Source organism: Suncus etruscus, chromosome 1, assembly GCF_024139225.1.
Source record: "Suncus etruscus isolate mSunEtr1 chromosome 1, mSunEtr1.pri.cur, whole genome shotgun sequence".
Classification (NCBI taxonomy): Eukaryota; Metazoa; Chordata; class Mammalia; order Eulipotyphla; family Soricidae; genus Suncus; species Suncus etruscus.
The window spans coordinates 195319822-195339098 of NC_064848.1; the positions used below are offsets into that span (position 1 = coordinate 195319822).

At 46.0% G+C, this 19277-nt stretch overlaps 1 protein-coding gene across 1 annotated transcript in view; it reads right to left on the reverse strand.

The window, feature by feature from the left end:
- The window catches only part of TEX2 (testis expressed 2), a 138927-nt gene that overhangs the window by 31335 nt on the left and 88315 nt on the right, over positions 1-19277 (reverse strand). Inside the window, 3 exon segments of the mRNA XM_049781646.1 lie at positions 241-488; positions 4172-4514; positions 6703-6903. Coding sequence (XP_049637603.1) covers positions 241-488; positions 4172-4514; positions 6703-6903 — 792 coding nt within the window.

Genomic DNA, 19277 nt, shown 5'->3' on the forward strand with positions numbered 1-19277 from the left:
GTGCCCACAACTCTGCCTATACTCATATTCCTTCTTGCCCTGTATCTCGCCCTCTCCCCACCTGGAGTGCAGGCTCCTGTGAGTGGGTGGGTGGGTGCATAGGCCCTCCCCTGGCTTGACCATCACTGGTCACTAGTGCAGGTCTTGTGCCCAGGAAGTACCATAAGTAGATGTGGGTGAAGACACGAGATTAAGAGTAGGGAACGGCAGAGAAGCCACTGATGGGGCCGTCAATGTTACCTTTTTCCCGGCGGTAGGGCTGCTCTCTGCACTCTGCACGGGGCTCTTTTGGGTGCTCCGGCTCTCTTGGGGGATACACCTAGCCATGTACACGCTATAATCCAGAAGCATCTTCTGCCGCACACCGCCGACCAGCTCCTTCTGCTTTGGCTGGGACATGATCTCCTCCATGCTGCCTTTGCTGCTGCTGCGGCTATGAGTGAGGTGCCCGGAGGGACTGCTGTGTCTGCTGTGTGAGGGCAAAACACCTGGAAGGAAGAAGTTGCTATTAACACAGAAGTGGCTGCAAAGTCAACAGGATTAAATGAAAGGTGGCTCAATGAAATTAAGACCTTTTGAAATCCTTTTCCTCCAACAAGAGATTTGTTTTAGGAAGGTGTTTACAGACAGGAGTGATGGCACAGTGGGTAGGGCCAACCCTGGACTAATCTGAGTTCAATCCCTGGCATACCATATGGTTCCTCTAGTCTGCCAGGAGTAACCTCTGAGTGTTGCTGAGTGTGGCCCACACCCCCATATCCCCCAAAAGAAAGGTGTTTATTCAGTCATGGAAGCACTGGAAGAAATCTAGCAGGAACCATCTACTTTAAGATCTCTTAGGGTTAGATACAGACACACCTCAAAGGGCAGTGGACTTGACTTTCAAAGTAGGAAATATGGGGAAATGGGAGAGAGGAGGGAAAGGGGGATGGGGTGGGGAAGAGTGAGAGAGTTGTGGGGGGCACAGGGAAAAGAATGTGAGGAAAGCTTGTAAGTGGTTCTTGTGTGCCTTCTAACACGTCACCTTTCACTCAACACACATCTCTCAGCACACAAGTGACTCTGGGCCAATTCCAATCTCCAAAAGACATAATCTTGCCAAGAACGCAAGGCAAGCAAATCGCACTCTCCTGCCTGAGTCTGTGCAGGACTGACAGAAGTAAGGAAGGGTGGCTTCCTCTGCTCAGGGGAGTTCATCCTGGGCTTATCACCAAGTCTTGCCCAGGCTGCCTGTTGAAAATGTCAGCTTTTCCCTAGCCCCGAAGTAGGTGGGGCTGCAGCACATGAAAAGGCTGAGGACTTAGTCTTGGCTGAGCACACGGGCAGAGTGACAGAAACCGGCTGGCAAGACTGGCTGGGAAGTGGCTCAAAGAACCCTGGACTTTAGAGTTTACCCAGCGACACCAGAAGGGCCTTCACATTCTGGTGCCAACACATATACTGGTAGCTCATATTTGAATGCAGTTTAACAAACATAAATTTCAGTGCCAAAGTCAATGCATAAAGCATGGGAAGTGGCTGTTAATAATTTTATTTATTCTAAGCAAAGAGATTTTTTTTGATTCTAAATGACAGGGTCTTAACCTGGTGACTTTTTATACTTCATACAGAAATCTAATGCAAGCCATAAATGTGAGCCACACTTGTAATGAGAAAGAGAGAAAGAGAGAGAGAGATAAATAGACAGAGAGAGAAAGGAGAGAGAAAACAGGCCAAAGCACTATTCATGTAGGAGGCCTGGGTTTCTTTTTTTTATTTTTTTATTTTTTGGGTTTTTTGGGGTCACACCCGGTGGTGCTCAAGGGTTACTCCTGGCTGTCTGCTCAGAAATAGCTCCTGGCAGGCACGGGGGACCATATGGGACACTGGGATTCGAACCAACCACCTTTGGTCCTGGATCGGCTGTTTGCAAGGCAAACACCACTGTGCTATCTCTCCGGGCCCGAGGCCTGGGTTTCATCCCTGGCAGTTCATGGTCTCCCAATCACTGCAAGGAGTAAACTTTGAGCACCAATGTATGCTTTTTTTTTTTTAAAGTATAAGAAATAAATAAACTTAGAATCTATTTTATTTACCCAATTATTTTACCATGTAACCAATGTAAAAAACTCTTGCGAATCTGGTGTGCGCCTTACACCTTACACTGAGAACACATCTTAGCAGCCACAGGGGCTTGGGGCTGCCATGTGGGATAGGAGAAGGGAATCAGGGCTGGTGCTAACTTTCTCATCACTCGAATTTTCTTTTACCCAACCCAACACTCTGGCCTATATTGTGTCTCCTGAAAAGACACATCAAGTCCTAAGTCTCCAGTACCTGAAAATATAATGTTATCTAAAAACAAAGTAATTGTAGATAAAACCAGTTAAAATAGGACCCTAAACCCTATAATGGCTCTTCTGGGGTGAGGGGGTAGACTCAGGATCAAAACACAAAGCCTGCAGCCTCATCCTTGCAAGGCGGGTGGCTCAACACTCAACTGTGCTCCAACCCCTCTAAGGTGGACGTTGATCAAACGTGAGCTGTGGCTTCTCAGCAGAGAAGAGATATGGACAGGAGCTGACAGGCAGAGTTAGGAGGGAGGAGCCACAGCCTAGAAGATACAGGTTAGGCGGTGACCCCCAGGAGCTAGGATGAGACTGGGAAGATTCTATACAGACTCTCAGAGGGATCATGGTTGGCCATTTTGGTCTTCTGGCCTCTAGGATCCAGTGGTTTTAAGTTTTGTGTGTGTGTGTGTGTGTGTGTGTGTGTGTGTGTGTGTGTGTGTGTGTGTGTGTGTGTGTGTGTGTGTGTGTGTGTGTGTGGTTTTTGGGTCACACCTGGCAGTGCTCAGGGGTTATTCCTGGCTCCAGGCTCAGAAATTGCTCCTGGCCGGCATGAGGGACCATATGGGACGCTGGGATTCAAACCGATGACCTCCTGCATGAAAGTCAAACGCCTTACCTCCATGCTATCTCTCCGGCGCCCAGTGGTTTTAAGTTTGTGAACTTTGTCCCTGAAGTCATAGGAACTGATCTTTCCAGGTATAGCCTTGTTTATTCTCAGGTTCTGGTACCCTAAGGAGCTTCCATGGGCTTTCTTGGATGTCAGCTATGGGAGGGACTGGAAGCTAGATCACCATGTAGCAGGGTCAGAAAACAGATCACCTTCTGGGGGAGGAACTGAAGCACTATGACAATACAATAACCCATGACTGCTGCCCTGTTAGGGAAAGCTCTAGAAAGGTTCCATCCTAGAAGACTGCCTCTTAACATCCTCAAGGAGCTTGCTTTCTTCTGGCTTCCTACACTCACTGGTAGTACCATGCTAACACCAGCAGAGCACCTTGCTGGCATTTGCTAGGCCAGTGTCCCTTGCAGCAGCATGCTCAGACAGAGCAGAGTTAGAAGATGCTGCGTGGGCTGTGCCACAAATGCAGGAGGGGTCCGGAGGCGTGAGGACTCCGTTTCTGTGGAGGCTACGGGCTGAGAGGCATACGAACATTTGAGCCTGAGAGCCCTCATCTCAAGTATCCCTATGGCCCTGCCTTCTTAGCACTTGTGCTCCCCCATTGCTGCTGCTCTCTGAAGAATCACAAAATAAGCGTGAACCTAAGGAACCGGCAAACAGTTTCATCGCTGGTCAAGTGGCGCAGTACAAAGGATCACAATGATCAGCTGAGAGGAAAAGAAGGGGCTGGGGAGATGGCTAGTGTGGCAGTGTACCTGCCTAGAAGACACAAGGCCCGAGTGTGCTCCTTAGAACCACTGGCATCTCCTATCCCGGCACTGCTGAGTGTGGCCTTAGTAACCCCCAAGCTCGGCCAGGAATGACTCTGGTCCACAAGAGCAGTCGGGTGAGATTTAAAACTGTTAAGTTTCGGGCCCAGAGAGATAGCACTGCGGCGTTTGCCTTGCAAGCAGCCGATCCAGGACCAAAGGTGGTTGGTTCGAATCCCAATGTCCCATATGGTCCCCCGTGCCTGCCAGGAGCTATTTCTGAGCAGACAGCCAGGAGTAACCCCTGAGCACTGCCGGGTGTGACCCAAAAACCAAAAAATATAAATTTTTTCTTTCTTTTCTTACCTTCTTCATTCCTTCCTTCCCTCCCTCCCTCTCACCAGGGCAAGTCTCACTCGCCTCCAGGACCTTAAACCACAGATGCGTTTGGCACACCATCCACTCATTACCTGGTTTTGCTCCAGAGACGCCAGATGGCTTCTTGGGTTCCGACTTCAGCTTTGATGCCAGAATAAATCTCTGAAACCACTCTTCTTTCTCTCGGCCAGTTCTCCCGAAGAGATACAGTATCTGATCTCGTTGGCCTGCCCGTGTTGTTCCCTCCTGGGAGTGGGCTGGTTTCTTTGGGTCCTCACCCCCCAACTCTTTCTCAGCTGGCAGCTTTTCTTCAGAAGGCTCCTTGTCAGGCTGGGCCTTCGCCATAAAGTCCTCTTGTCGGCCAAGCTCGATACAAATGGGATATTTCTTATTCCAGATTCTTTTCCGGGCCAAACTCTTGGGCACAAGATAGATCTGGGAAGAAAGAGGACTGATTGTTTCCATAGCAAATTAAGAACTAGCTTCACCAAATATTAATACTCTCAAGTTTGCATTTGTAAATAATGGAAGTGAATGAAGTACCACTTGTTTATTCTATGGCTCGCTAATGGAACTGGATACATTTTTAGAAAAGTCTTTTTTGGGGGGAGTGACCCTCAGGGGTTACTCCCAGCTATGCACTCAGAAATCACTCCTGGCTCGGGGACCATATGGGACACTAGGGGAATGAAACCACAGTCCGTCCTAGGTCAGCCGTGTACAAGGAAAACATCCTACCACTGCGCCACTGCTCTGGCCCCAGAAGTCTTTTTTTTTTTTTTTTTTGGGTCACACCCAGCAGCTCAGGGATTACTCCTGGCTCTTTCTCAGAAAACGCCCCTGGCAGGCACAGGGGACCATCTAGGATTCCGGGATTCGAATCACTGTCCTTCTGCATGAAAGGCAAACGCCTTACCTCCATGCTATCTCTCTGGTACCCATAAGTCTTTTTTACTCTCCAAAATAATTCCAGAGGGCAGCAGGTAAGGCATTTGCCTTGCATGTGGCTGACTTGGGTACAATCCCAGGCATCCTATATGGTCTCCCAAGCCTGCCAGGAGTGATTTCCGCACAGAGCCAGGAGAATCCCTTGAGCAATGCCGGTTATGGCAAAAAACAAAAACAAAACAAAAAAGACAAATTCGTCCCAGAAAGGCTCAAGGATTGTTCTGTTTATTAGCATCAACTAAGTTTGGCTATCAACTGAACATAATAACCCTAGATCAAATTTAAGCTGGAAACAAAATGAAAAATAAAAACAAAAAACCAACATAACTAGATCCAGATGGGAAGCTCAAGTTTATTCAACCTCCAGAATAAATTTACACAATAACTATTTTAAATACTTCTGTCATTTAAATATTGCTAGGGGAACATCATGATCACTCAGATGAGTTATAAGAAGAAGAGCATAATGATATGAGAAAGTACTTTTGGGAATAATTTATATTTGCCAAAAAAAAGAAGGCCAGAATACTGATATATCACAGAGCAGTTATTTTACAGATCCACGATTATCACATTCACAATCTTTGTGAGCTCTTATTCTAGCACTACTGTAAAAGCCTTGTTGGGCTGAAATGATTGTCAACACTAGAAGGACACATGAGGCCCACAGACCAAAGTGCAGACATTGTAAAGCTCATAAAAAGGAAGACTCTGGACCCTACCCAAGAGTGGCTGGACTGGGCCCAGAGAGATAGCACAGTGGCGTTTGCTTTGCAAGCAGCCGATCCAGGACCAAAGGTGGTTGGTTCGAATCCCGGTGTCCCATATGGTACACCATGCCTGCCAGGAGCTATTTCTGAGCAGAGAGCCAGGAGTAACCCCTGAGCACCGCTGGGTGTGGCCCAAAAACCAAAAATCAAAAAAAAAAAAAAAAAAAAAAAAAAAGAATGGCTGGACTACAACTTGCATCCAAAATAAATACCGCTGGAGTGGTGGTACAAGCGGTAGGGGGTTTGCCTTGCACGTGCTAGCCTAGGACGGATCACGGTTCAATCCCCCAGCATCCCATACGGTTTCTGAGAGCATGGCCAGAAGTAACCCCAGAGCATCACTGGGTGTGGCCCCAAAACTATAAATAAATAAATAAATATCCAGGTGGGACTGGAGAGGTGGTACAACAGGAAGGGCGATTGCCTTTCACATGGCCAATCCAGGTTTGATTCCTGGCATCCATATGGTCTGCAGAACACTGCCAGGAGTAATCCTGGAGCACAGAGCCGGGGGTTAACCCCCACCCCACCCCTTGAGCACAGCAAGTATGGCCAAACACAACAACAAAAATATAACAGCAAAATAGATGCCCAGGTGAATCAAGGGCACAAACAGACACATGCACCCTCTCCAAACCAACCTCACCACCCCCCAGGGGCCTGAGCAACGATACAGAGACTAGGATGCTTGCCTTGCAGGTCACACCCAGGTTTGATCTCTGCCATCCCTGAGCACTGCCAGGCGTGATGCCTGAAAGCAGACTTGGGAGTAATTCTTGAGCACTAATATGTGTGGCCCCCACCCAAAACAGACCAACCCCAAAAGACCACCCTTACACAACAAACAACCAAATGCCTCTCATCTCAAATGTCTCTCTTTTATCTAAGCGGGCTTGCTGGCTCACCTTGCTGTCTGAGAGGTCGTAGATTTTCTGGCTGATGTAGGTAACCTCTGGTTTTGCCTCATTGTAGCTTGCCCTCCTGGATATATTTTTATTGGGCTTTGAAAGTCTTAAGGTGCCACCCTCCAGTCGAACAAAGACTGAATGTGTCAAAGTCGCATGGTAGGTTTCTGGATCGTAGTTGTAAATCTCATTCATCCAACCCTGATGGAGAAAGCTTCCATTAGTATATCTGAAATAAACACAAATCTGATTCAGTAAAGAAGTGATGACCGTTCGGGGCAAATGAAACCACACTTGATTGTGAACTAAACATGTCAATGTTTTAAGGATGAGCAATTGCTGAGGCCAGTGCTTAGCTTGGAGAACAATTGGTACTTACTGAAGAGTAATCTGATAGGTTTCTGAACATAAAAAATCTGTATGGTGAGGAGCCACATGGAGCATACTATGCCCATTATTCTAAATCAAGGTTGTTCTTTTTCTCTTCTTTTTCTTTTTTTTTTTTTTAAGTTGACAAGCAAAGCAGGAAACTCAGATGTTCAGATGTTTGGTTCATATAAACAGAACAAGCCTGTTCTCTACATCCTCTTTGGGGTATGAGTAATCCCTCCCAGTTTGGTCCAAGCACGCCCTCTTCCCAGCCCACATGCCCTTTTTGAAATTGTAAAGACCACATTAACTCACGCTACCATTCCAGGATTCGAGAGTACCTAGCCCCCATTTTCATGTCACTGAGATCACGAGTAAGGCCAAGTGGTTGAGAATCAGCCATTCAATAAACTACAGACATAATCACAATCACCAATATGTCAAAATTCAAGGAGACAGAGCAACAAAATATTTTTACTCCTTTATCCATTTGTTAAAAGACACATTGAATCTAATCTCTGCATATTTTATGTCAGGGGTTGATATTTAAAAAAAAATTTAGGATAAAATTCTTGACCCAATCCAGCAGGGAAGAATGAAGTACTCTATTCCACCATCCTATGACCCCACTAGAACCATTAAAAAGTCATCACAAAAACATATTGAGCATACTGTAAATAAAAATAGACAAGCATGCTTCTTTGTGGCAGGTGTAGATACAAAATATATGAGTCAATCACAGAGATGTATACACTCAGTAGATTTTGTTTGTATGTGTTGAAATATTTCCCTCCCAATGAATCACTACCTTTCCAAGACATTCAGTGAGTTAGCAGCAGCCACGGAAGAGGGATCACCTGGCTGGTTTGTCGAGAGACAACAGTGAACAGAGCAATGAAGCAACATTCAGCATTGTGGGGGGTGGGATATTGGGGTTAGGGCATTAGTCTGGGTGGGCCCAGAAAAGACTTGCTTATATGGATTTACTTATCATGGTTTTATGGGGCCTAAAGTTTTCTGAAGGCAACTAGACTCATAAAGAACTTGAGGGGACCGGATTTTCCCAGGCTGCTTCAGAACTGCACTCAAAGCCAGCTTTTCTTCAACTGCAGAGACAATAAAACCTAAAACCCAATCTGTTGGGGGAAGGAAGGAGGAGCTGAAAGATCAAAATAGAAACTTGCTATCGGTGTCATGCAAGACCATTTGGCCAAGAGCCCCCTGCTGGGACAGCTCTCTTGTTATTTCATCTGAGTGTGCAGTTCCTGCGAGAGCAGAGACGCAGAGGCGGAGCAGGCTCAGAGCACAGGTGAGGCCTGAGGCCTAACATCACATTCAAGCTCAGTGGCCTGGCCCTTACTTAAGGGTTACTTTGAATGATGCAACTACTCTGTTAGGGAACAAATATTTCACCTAAAGGGGTTGAAGAGATAGTACAGTGGGTAGGGCATTTGAGTTGCATGCAGCTGACCTGGGCTTGGTCCCGGGCACCCCACAGGGTCCTCTGAGCCCCGTGCCAAAAGTGATCCCTGAGCATTGCCAAATGTGTCCCAAACAAAATAACAAAAAAAAAAAAAAACCTAAATATTTCAGCGATAATATTTCTATATAAGGATTTTTCAGCAATGTAAGATTATTATAGACATGCCCCAAATGCCAGTGAAATGAACATAATGGGACATTTGGACATAATTACCAGTATTAGAATTATCACTCAGATCCCACCAGATTAAAAACGTTGAAAGTACCAAGACCAAACAGTCGTATGAACATTGAGTGGAAATAATAGGACTTGGGGCCAGAGAGATAGCATGGAGGTAGGGCATTTGCCTTACATGCAGAAGGACAGACGGTGGTTAGAATCCCGGCATCCCATATAGTCCCCCGAGCCTGCCAGGAGTGATTTCTGAGCAAAGAGCCAGGAGTAACCCCTGAGCGCTGTTGGGTATGACCCAAAAACCAAAAAAAAAAAAAAAAAAAGATCAGACTCAAACACCAACCCAAAGTCAATGTCAACAGAATCGGTACCCAATCTACAACAAGCTATACATAGAGAGGAGCAGTTGACAATAGCAGATGGGGGGGGCACCAAAAGAGGGAGATATGGGATGCATGTTGGGAATAGGGGTGGCGGGAGGACAACACTGGTGGTGGGAATGGCCCTGATTTATTATCGCCATGTACCTTAAATGTTACTGTTACTGTGAAAGATTTGTAATTCACTTTGGACACAATAAAAAAAATTTTTTTTTTTTGTTTTTGGGCCACACCCATTTGACACTCAGGGGTTACTCCTGGCTATGCGCTCAGAAATCGCTTCTGGCTTTGGGGGACCATATGGAACGCCGGGGGATCGAACCGTGGTCCATCCTACACTAGCGCTTGCAAGGCAGACACCTTACCTCTAGCGCCACCTTCCCGGCCCCACAATAAAAATTATTTAAAAAAATAGCACACACACACACACACACACACACACACACACACACACACACACACACACACACACAAAGTTGAAGGAACAAAAGACAGGCAATAGTTTACAAAGTTATTTTCAAACAACAGGTCTCTTCCCTGAGAAACAATTGCAAAGATTTTTCCTTTTTTTTGCAACTCCTAACACTGGAGAGGTTAATCTGATCAGGCAGGGTTTACGTTAAAGAAAATTTTAGAATAACAGTTAACAGTTTGCATTTCCCAAGTGTTTTCCTTTGATCTTTCCTAAATCAGTCAGAAGATGCACACCCGATCAGGGAAACCCCGTCCAGAGGAAATACAACAGACCAGAAGTCAGTCACAGAAACAATGGGATTAACTTTTCTGTTTGGAGCCACACCTGGCAGTGCTCATCGTTTATTCCTGATTCTGTGCTGAGCGATCACTCCTGGTGGGGCTCAGGGGACCATATGCGTACTAGGGATCAAAGGGGTCAGCCATATGCAAGGCATGTGTCTTAACCCATGTACTACCTCTCTAGTCCACATGAAATGTCATTTAAAATATTCTCGTGGGGCTGAAGAGATAGCACAGTGGTAGGGCATTTGCCTTGCACATAGCCAATCCAGAACAAACAGTGGTTCGAATCTTGGCATTCTATGATCCCCGAGCCTGCCAGGAGTGATTTCTGAGTGCAGAGTCAGGAGTAACCCCTGAATGCCATCACATCCGATGGCAAAATAAATAAATAAATAAAAATCTTGTCACGTTAGAAAGGAAAAAAAAAGTCAAACTACAGGCCGGAGCAATAGCACAGCAGCAGGGTATTTGCCTTACACATGAACTAATTTTAGCTGTTTTTTTTTTTTTTTTTTTTGGTCACACTCGACAGCGCTCAGGGGTTACTCCTAGCTCTGCACTCAGAAGTTGCCATATGGGATGCAGGGATTTGAACTACCATCTGTTCGAATCAACTGCCTGCAAGGCAAAACACCTTACCACTGTGCTATCTCTCCGGCTCCCAGCTGTGTATTTTAATTCAGTATGTCCCAGCTATGACCATTTCAACATGTAATACCTTTTAAAAATTTATAATTCCTTGTTCTGCTCCATGCCTATGCATGTCCAGTAGCTTCTGTGAGAGGCTTATTGCATCCAATCCACTGGTGCTACTTTCCCAGTTCCAGCAGCAGAGAAACCACCCTCCAGTCCATGTGTAACACAATTGGTGGATGGTAAGCTGAGTATGACCATGTGCTTTTTATAATTAAATAAGAAAGCAGTCTAAAAAATCACCAAAAGATAGTTACAAAATGCAAATCTTAAAAAAAGTGTTAATAAGTAACATTTGAAACACGAATAATAAAAAGTAATCAGAAGGGGCCAGAGAGATATCACAGTGGTAGGGATTCACCTTGCACGCGGCCGACCCGGGAGAACCTGGATTTGATTCCTGGCATCCCGTATGGTCCCCCAAGTCTGCCAGGAGCGATTTCTGAGCACAGAGCCAGGAGTAATGCCCGAGGTCTGCTGGGTGTGGCCCCAAAACAAAAAAACAAAATGATAAACAAAAAGTAATTAGGAAAAAAATTTTTTGGGGGTGATAGGTTTATTAGAAAGTAGAAGAGATGGGGGACATTGGTGGTGGGAATGTTGCACTGGTAAAGGGGGATGTTCTATTTATGACTGAAACCCAACTACAATCATGCTTGTAATCATGGTGCTTAAATAAAGATTTTATAAAAAATTAAATAAAAAAAGAAAGTAGAAGAGAAAGGAAAATAAATTCCCCAACTGGGAAGGAGCTTAATATAGGACTAACTGGGAAGGAGCTTAATATAGGGCTAAATTCAAGGCTAAATTTTTTTTTTTTTTTGGATTTTGGGTCATACCCAGCAGAGCTCAAGGGTTACTCCTGGCTCCATGCTCAGAAATTGCTCCTGGCAGGCACAGGGACCATATGGATGCCGGGATTATTTGAACCAGTGACCTTCTGCGTGAAAGGCAATCGTCCTACCTCCATGCTATCTCTCCAGCCTTCTTTTTTTTTTTTTTTTTTTTTTTTTGGTTTTTGGGCCACACCCATTTGACGCTCAGGGGTTACTCCTGGCTATGCACTCAGAAATCGCCCCTGGCTTGGGGGGACCATATGGGACGAGCAGGGGGATCACACTGCTGTCCATCCTACGCTCCGGCCCCATTGTTTTTTTTTCCCCCACCCCAATTGTTTTTTTAAGGTTAAAGATTTTTTGTTGTTGTTTTTGGGCCACACCCTGCGGTGCTCTGGGGTTACTCCTGGCTGTCTGCTCAGAAATAGCTCCTGGCAGGCGGGGGGGGGGGGGGGGGGGGGGGTGTGTAGTGGCGGGACCCATATGGGACACTGGGATTAGAACCAACCACCTTAGGTCCTGGATCATCTGTTTGCAAGGCAAACACCGCTGTACTATCTCTCTGGGCCCAAGGCTAAAGATTTTTACTTACTTTTTGAGTTATACCTAGCAGTGCTTCAGGGTTACTCTTTTTTTTTTTTTTTTTTTTTTGTGGTTTTTGGGTCACACCCGGCAGTGCTCAGGGGTTATTCCTGGCTCCATGCTCAGAAATCGCTCCTGGCAGGCACGGGAGACCATATGGGACGCCGGGATTCGAACTGATGACCTCCTGCATGAAAGGCAAATGCCTTACCTCCATGCTATCTCTCCGGCCCCTTCAGGGTTACTCTTGGCTCTGCACTCAGAAATGGCTCCTGGCAGGCTCAGGGACCACATGGGATGCCAGGGATCAAACCTGGGTTGGTCCTAGGTCTGCTGCGTGCAAGGCAAATGCCCTACCCACTGTGCTATTGCTCTGGCCCCTCAGCTTACATTTTCTAATCTGGAGAAGCTTGTGTTCTCTCTTGGATATGGATTTTCTCTTTCTCTCCCATGACATCTTTCTAAGTTTCATTCAACAAAAACTATCTTGGGGGCCGGAGAAATAGCACAGCGGTGTTTGCCTTGCAAGCAGCCGATCCGGGACCAGGACCTAAGGTGGTTGGTTCGAATCCTGGCATCCCATATGATCCCTGGTGTCTGCCAGGAGCTATTTCTCAGCAGATAGCCAGGAGTAACCCCTGAGCACAGCCGGGTGTGGCCCAAAAACCAAAAAACAAAAACAAAAACTATCTTGGGGTCAGAGAGATAGCATGAAGGTAGGGTGTTTCCTACATGCAGAAGGACATGTGGTTCGAATCCCAGTGTCCTATATGATCCTCCGAGCCTGCCAGGAGAGATATCTGAGCATGGAGCCAGGAGTAACCCCTGAGCACTGCCGGGTATGACCCAAAAACCAACCCCCCACCAAAAGGGAAGGTATACCTGGGGCCGGAGTGATGACACAGTGGTAGGGCATTTGCCTTGTAAGTAGCTGACCTGGGTTCAATCCCGGCATCCCATATGGTTCCCCCGAGCCTATCAGAAGCGGTTTCTGAGCACAGAGCCAGGAGCGTTTGCATCAGAGCCTGAGGATCGCCAGGCATAGGCCAAAAACTAAAAAAAAAAAGAGTAGACCTGGGGGAGTGCTGCTGAGCTGTGTGTGGGTGTGGAAGATCAAGTTAAGTGAGGGGACTTCTGGCTGACAGGTGCACTAGAACAGAGCCATTACTCTACTAGCTGAACAGTACATATGTATTCAACTACTGTTCCTGCAAGTCTTTTTTTTTTAAGTTCATATTTTTTACAATAATACCACTATTGCTTTATACCACAATCAGCACCAAAGTGTCCAAATCTTCCATCATTCTCCTAAGGTTCAAACTGTACCCAGGCCCAGCACCCGCCACTTAGACCAAGCCCGAGATGACCCTCGCTGGTAGCTAGAGCCACTGACAGCCATGCTGAGGGAGCCATAGGGAGCTGGTTTAGTAGGAGGAAGTCAGCAGGGCAGCCATCCCTTGTGGCAGTTCTTGCTGGAGTCTAGCTGTGTCCCCCTCCCCTACATGGCCTCATGCTGCAACAAGATGGGACTGTCTCTCTCCACTGACAGCTCTGACAGATACAGATCAGCAACCCTCTGTCACTAGCCGATTTGCATGAATATTAGGACAACCTGGTGCAGCAGATGTGAGGTCAGAAGAGTTTAAATCTTAGTTCAAAATAGGGAAAGGCCATTGGTGTGAAACTTTGGGAGAGTCTAGGAGAAAGCTTCCAAGGACCCTACCTTCCATCCTCCCAGAATCCACCTCAGCTATGCTTCAAACACAAAGGCACCTTCTCTTCCATCTTTTTTTTTTTTTTTTTTTTTGGTTTTTGGGCCACACCCGGCAGTGCTCAGGGGTTACTCCTGGCTGTCTGCTCAGAAATAGCTCCTGGCAGGCACAGGGGACCATATGGGACACCGGGATTCAAACCAACCACCTTTGGTTCTGGATCGGCTGCTTGCAAGGCAAACACCGCTGTGCTATCTCTCCAGGCCCTTCTCTTTCATCTTTATAACATTTCTTCCTTTTTTGCACTTGACACTCTGATTTTGTTTACAGATCATTTGAAGTGGTTAAGGGTGACAACACAGCAGGTAAGGTGCATGCAGCTGATCCCCTGCAGATGACCCCCTGAGCCCCACCAGGTGTGGCTCCAAAACCAGAGTGGGGGGGAAGGGAGAGAGAGAATTGCATGTCTTCTACTGTAAACTGTCTTTTGTTAGCTTGCAATGAAGCCCCATCCTTGCTTATGCTTGAGGCTGCTGTCAAAACAGCAGCAGAAACCAATTCTCATGTTACCCAGATCGCTAGGAGTTCAGTACACACGGGTTCTAACCCAGGCTTCACCACTACTAACTGCCAAGGAGGATGATGGTGACTTCATATCAGCCCCTTAATGCTATTCCACGAAGAAGGTCTGAACAGCTGACTTTCCAGTAACCAGCCCTGCTGGGCCCCACCACCTGTCATAGTCCAGTCTGAATGGCTTTCTCCAGGTTAACAGCACTTGATATTAATAGCACTTTGCATACAGAATCAACCTTTCATGTATACATTTTTAAATGCGCGATATTATCTAAAATATGAGGTAACTGTTTTATAAAACTAGTAATCATAATAAGCTGCATGTAAGCCAGACTGTGATATAGAAAGCTGGAGCCCATTATCTCTTTTACTTCTGCCAACTGCCTGTGATTTTTACTGGTGAAGAAACTGGTGATTGCCCTGAAAGAAATGAACATTCTATTTATTTATTTGGTTTTTAGGCCACCCGGCAGTGGTGCTCAGGGGTTACTCCTGGCTCTACGCTCAGAAATTCGCTCCTGGCAGGCTCAAGGGACCATATGGGATGCCAGGATCAAACCTGGGTCCATCCTGGGTCGGCAGCGTGCAAGACAAACACCACCCTACCGCTATGCTATCACTTCAGCCCCGAAAATGAACATTTTAAACAGTGTTCTAATTTTGATGATGATGGACACTGATCCCATAAATATTAACACTATCTTAAATGTTTTACTTAACCTGCAATAAAAAACACTATTGGGGGTGGGGTTTGAGCTACACTTGTTTCACAGGAATTACTTCTGGTGATCCTTGGGGGAACCATATGAAGTGTCAGGGATGAAACCTTACATGAAACACATGCAAGGCAAGTGCCCCACCCCTGTTGTACTATAGTTACAGTCTCAAAATGATTTTTTTTTAAAATTGACCTACAGGGGGCTGGAGAGATAGCATGGAGGTAGAGTGTTTGCCTTTCATGCAGAAGGTCAGTGGTTCAAATCCTGGCATCCCATATGGTCCCCCGTGCCTGCCAAGAGCAATTTCTGAGCATAGAGCCAGGAGTAACCCCTGAGCACTGCTGTGTGACCCAAATAAGAAAATGACCTACAGGGCCTGAGAGATAGCATGGAGGTAGGGCGTTTGCCTTGCATGCAGGATGGTGGTTCTGAGTGTAGAGCCAGGAGTAACTGCTGAGCACTGCCAAGTGTGACCCAAAAACAAACAACAAAAAAGAAATCACTCCTGGCTTGCAGGACCATATGGGATGCTGGGGAATCAAACCGAGGTCTGTCCTAGGTCAGCCGTGTGCAAGGCAAATGCCCTACTGATGCACCACAGCTCCAGCCCCTGAACATGATGAGTTCTGAATAGAAATCCAGACTCACAAGGTTGCTCTTGACTCACAGGCATGTCACACTGGCTTAGTTCAGAAGGTAGACATATGCAAAACTCCTGTCCCCCAGCCCTACCCCTTAATGCAAGCCCACAGACCCCTAACCTTTGCAAGAAGTAGCTCCCCAGTGCAAATTCTATTGCTCCTCGATCTCAATAGTCAGTCTATCTTTTTCGCCTTGGATTTGGTCAACTTCTTGGAGGAGTAAGTCACACGTAGAGTTTCCAAAGCTAAGAGCTCAAACAGCAGGCCTGAAAGCAGGGCAGCCATTCCTAGACTTAACCCTTGTCCTCCACCAGGTCCAACTATTCATCTGTTCTCCAAATATTTCCCCAACTTTGTTTTGTTATGGGACCTGAGACTGGGACTGAAGACATGTGGAAATATACAGGGACTCGTTTCATTCAAACAGCTCAATTGAAATGCTCCACAACACAGCACCCACTCAGTCCTACTCAGACAGGCCACGCTCCTTCCTGAGGCAGGAGACAGAGCACAAGGCTGGGGGACAATGGCTCAGTTAGGAGGCTGCAGCTGCCTGACCCTGACTGTTATCTTGGTTGTAAAAGGTCAGAGGTTTCTCTTCATTTCCCCACTGGGTCTGAAGGTCTGTCTGGCTGAGAGAATAAGCCACAATCTATAAAGAGATTCATTTAATACTTGGAAGATTTAAAGCTGCAATTAGCCTTGTGCAGAATAACCAAGTCTGGAGCGAACAACTGAGATCACTTTCGGTCCCAGTGCACATCACAGGGCAGGGCCAGGCTCTTGTGACCTGTGCTGTCCAAAGACAGCAGCTGCCTGTGGCCTGGGAAGCAACAGCTGCCTCTCTTCTCGATGGCCAGGGCACCAGCCGGGCCTGGCTGCTGCTCTGCTGTCAGCCAAATATGCTGGCATGTGAGACTTCCCGTCACTCAGAGCCCCTGCCTCATGCTTCATTGAAGCTGTCAGGGAAGCAGCAGGTCTTAATTCTGAGAATAGAGCCAGGACCTACCGTGCACACAACTGCAACTCGTTTCTGTTTTTTCTTGTTTTGGTTTTTGGGTCACACACGGTGGCGCTTAGGGGTTACTCCTGGCTCTGTGCTCAGAAATTGCTCCAGGCAGGCACAAGGACTATATAGGATGCCAGGATTCAAACCGGGGTCTGTCCTTTGTTGGCCGCATGCAAGGCAAACGCCCTACTGCTGTGCTATCGCTCCAGCCCCAGCAACTCCTTTTTTTTTTTCTTTTCCTTCCCTCCCTCCCACATTCCCTTTCCTTTTCTCCCTTTCCTTCCCTTATAAATCAAGGACCCTACCTACTATATTACCTTTCTAGCCTGCAACTCATTTTTTTGGTTTGTTTATTTTGGGGCCACACTCAGAGGCTCTTGGGTTATTCATAGCTCTGCACTCATAAATTATTTCTGGCAGGCGTGGGGGTCATATGGGATGCCAGGGATCAAACTCGAGTCGGCTGCATGCAGAGGCCTCACTCACTGTGCTATTGCTCTGGTCCCTGCAACTCATTTTTTTTTTTTTTTTGGTTTTTGGGCCACACCCGTTTGGGTTACTCCTGGCTATGTGCTCAGAAATCGCCCCTGGCTTGGGGGGACCATATGGGAAGCCGGGGGATCGAACTGCGGTCCGTTCCTTGGTAGCGCTTACAAGGCAGACACCTTATCTCTAGCGCCACCTTCCCGGCCCCTGCAACTCATTTTTTAAAACAGATAAAAAGCACTTTCTTTGCTTCTGTTCCCCAATTTAAAACACAAGTAGGATTTTTCTTAAGTAGGTTTAAGCCCTTTCTGCTATCTGTATTTATGATTTAGAACTAAACTTAGATCATCAGTTAAAACTATTTCATGGCTAGCGATGTGGCTCAGCGGTAGAAAATGCCTGGCAGGTGTGTGTGGGGTCCTGAGTCTGACCCCCTATTATTGCCAATAAAGTGGAAAAATACATCTTGATAATGCACAAACAAAAAACATAGTATCATGATGACACAGACTCCAGAATATAGCAAGAATGGTTTGCTAAACTTTATGGAACATTAGATACAAATTTCATTTCAGCCACCAAAGGCATTCATAGTATGTGTTGTGTATGTAAACATATTATGGGATTATTATGTTACTGACCCTACCCTGATTGGTGATTGTGCCCTATCCTAGGGTGTGACCTGGCATTCTGCTCTACCACCCTAGGGTGGTACCTGATTCTGCTCCCACCATTGGGTGGTATCTGATCCCACCATTGGGTGGTACCTGATTCTAGGGGATAAAAACAAGGGTCTGTGGAAGGCGGGGGGCTTTTGGCTGGAACTGATGCTGAGGCTTTGGACTTCAGTCTTGTCCACCAAATAAAGCTAATATTTCCACAAGCCTGACTGTCTGTGAACTGTTTACCAGCGCTTCACCTCAGAATCGCCGGCTGAATAGGGTGGCAGATGTGTGCTCCAAGCTGGAGGGGAAAGACCTCATCCTCCATACCTCCATCAGTCAACCTCTTCAGGGGCTGACTTACAACATTATGGCGCCCGAACAAGCTGAACCTGGACCCTCAATAACTAAGTGAAATACTTCATTGGAAATTTCCTCTGCTGATCATTAAATGGTTTCTGTGGTTAGTCATGTGGATTCTGCCACCCTTTTGCTTACGCATTGGTTCTCTATTATACAAGTGGATTATTCCATTTTGTTTAAAACTAATTGGTTTTGATCTAAGGACAATCACTGCAGTTGGATGGTTGTGGTCTATATTTCAAATGAAAATTGCATTGTCTCCAGCCGTCATAGTTTGTGGAATTTCTGTGTTGGCTCATGTTGTTACTGTGAGCATAGTTATTGTCTGGTATTTAGGAAATAGAAAGTGTAGAAATGGTGAGGCTAAAACCAGTATGGATAATAAGGAAATTTATCTGATGAAAACTCAGACCAAGGTGTGGGCTGACGAATCCAGCCCCACCATCAACAATATAGGAATTTTTGCTGGAAGAAAAACAACTCAGAAAGTTAAGCCTGATTCTAGTGAATCGCATGACAGTAGTGACTCAGACAATGATCAACCTCCAGTGCTAACTCCAGAAGTGAGGCCTCATTCTATTCACAAAATTGAATCGCACAACAGTGCAGATTCAGACGATGAACCACACGCATGGCCTCAGAGCTCTACTCAGAGTAATTTTGCTAATCCAGCCTTGTCCCCTTTACATGGGGTAAATGTTTCTAACTATGTACCCTATCAGATGGAAGAATTAAATCGGTTTAAAAAAGCATGTAAAGAGTATGGTCCAAAATCACCATACAGTGTGGAGTTACTAAAACTTTGGAGTCATAACTCATCTTGAATTTTGTATGATTTTAAAAGAATCACTAAAATATGCCTGTCGTCTAAACAGCGAACTGAATGGGAAATGTACTAGTCAGAAGGCATAAAAGCCAAATTATATAGCCCGGTTGGTACGAAAAACAAGTGGCAGGTGTTACTCTATCGTATGAATTATTGATGGCAGAAAATCAATTTGCAAATATTCAGACACAAGCAGCTTTATCTAAAGAAATCTTAAATTTAATTAGGGATATTGCATTGTCATCATGAGAAAAAATTGATTCTAACAGCATTGGTAGAGGAAATTTTTTTTAAAATTACCCAAG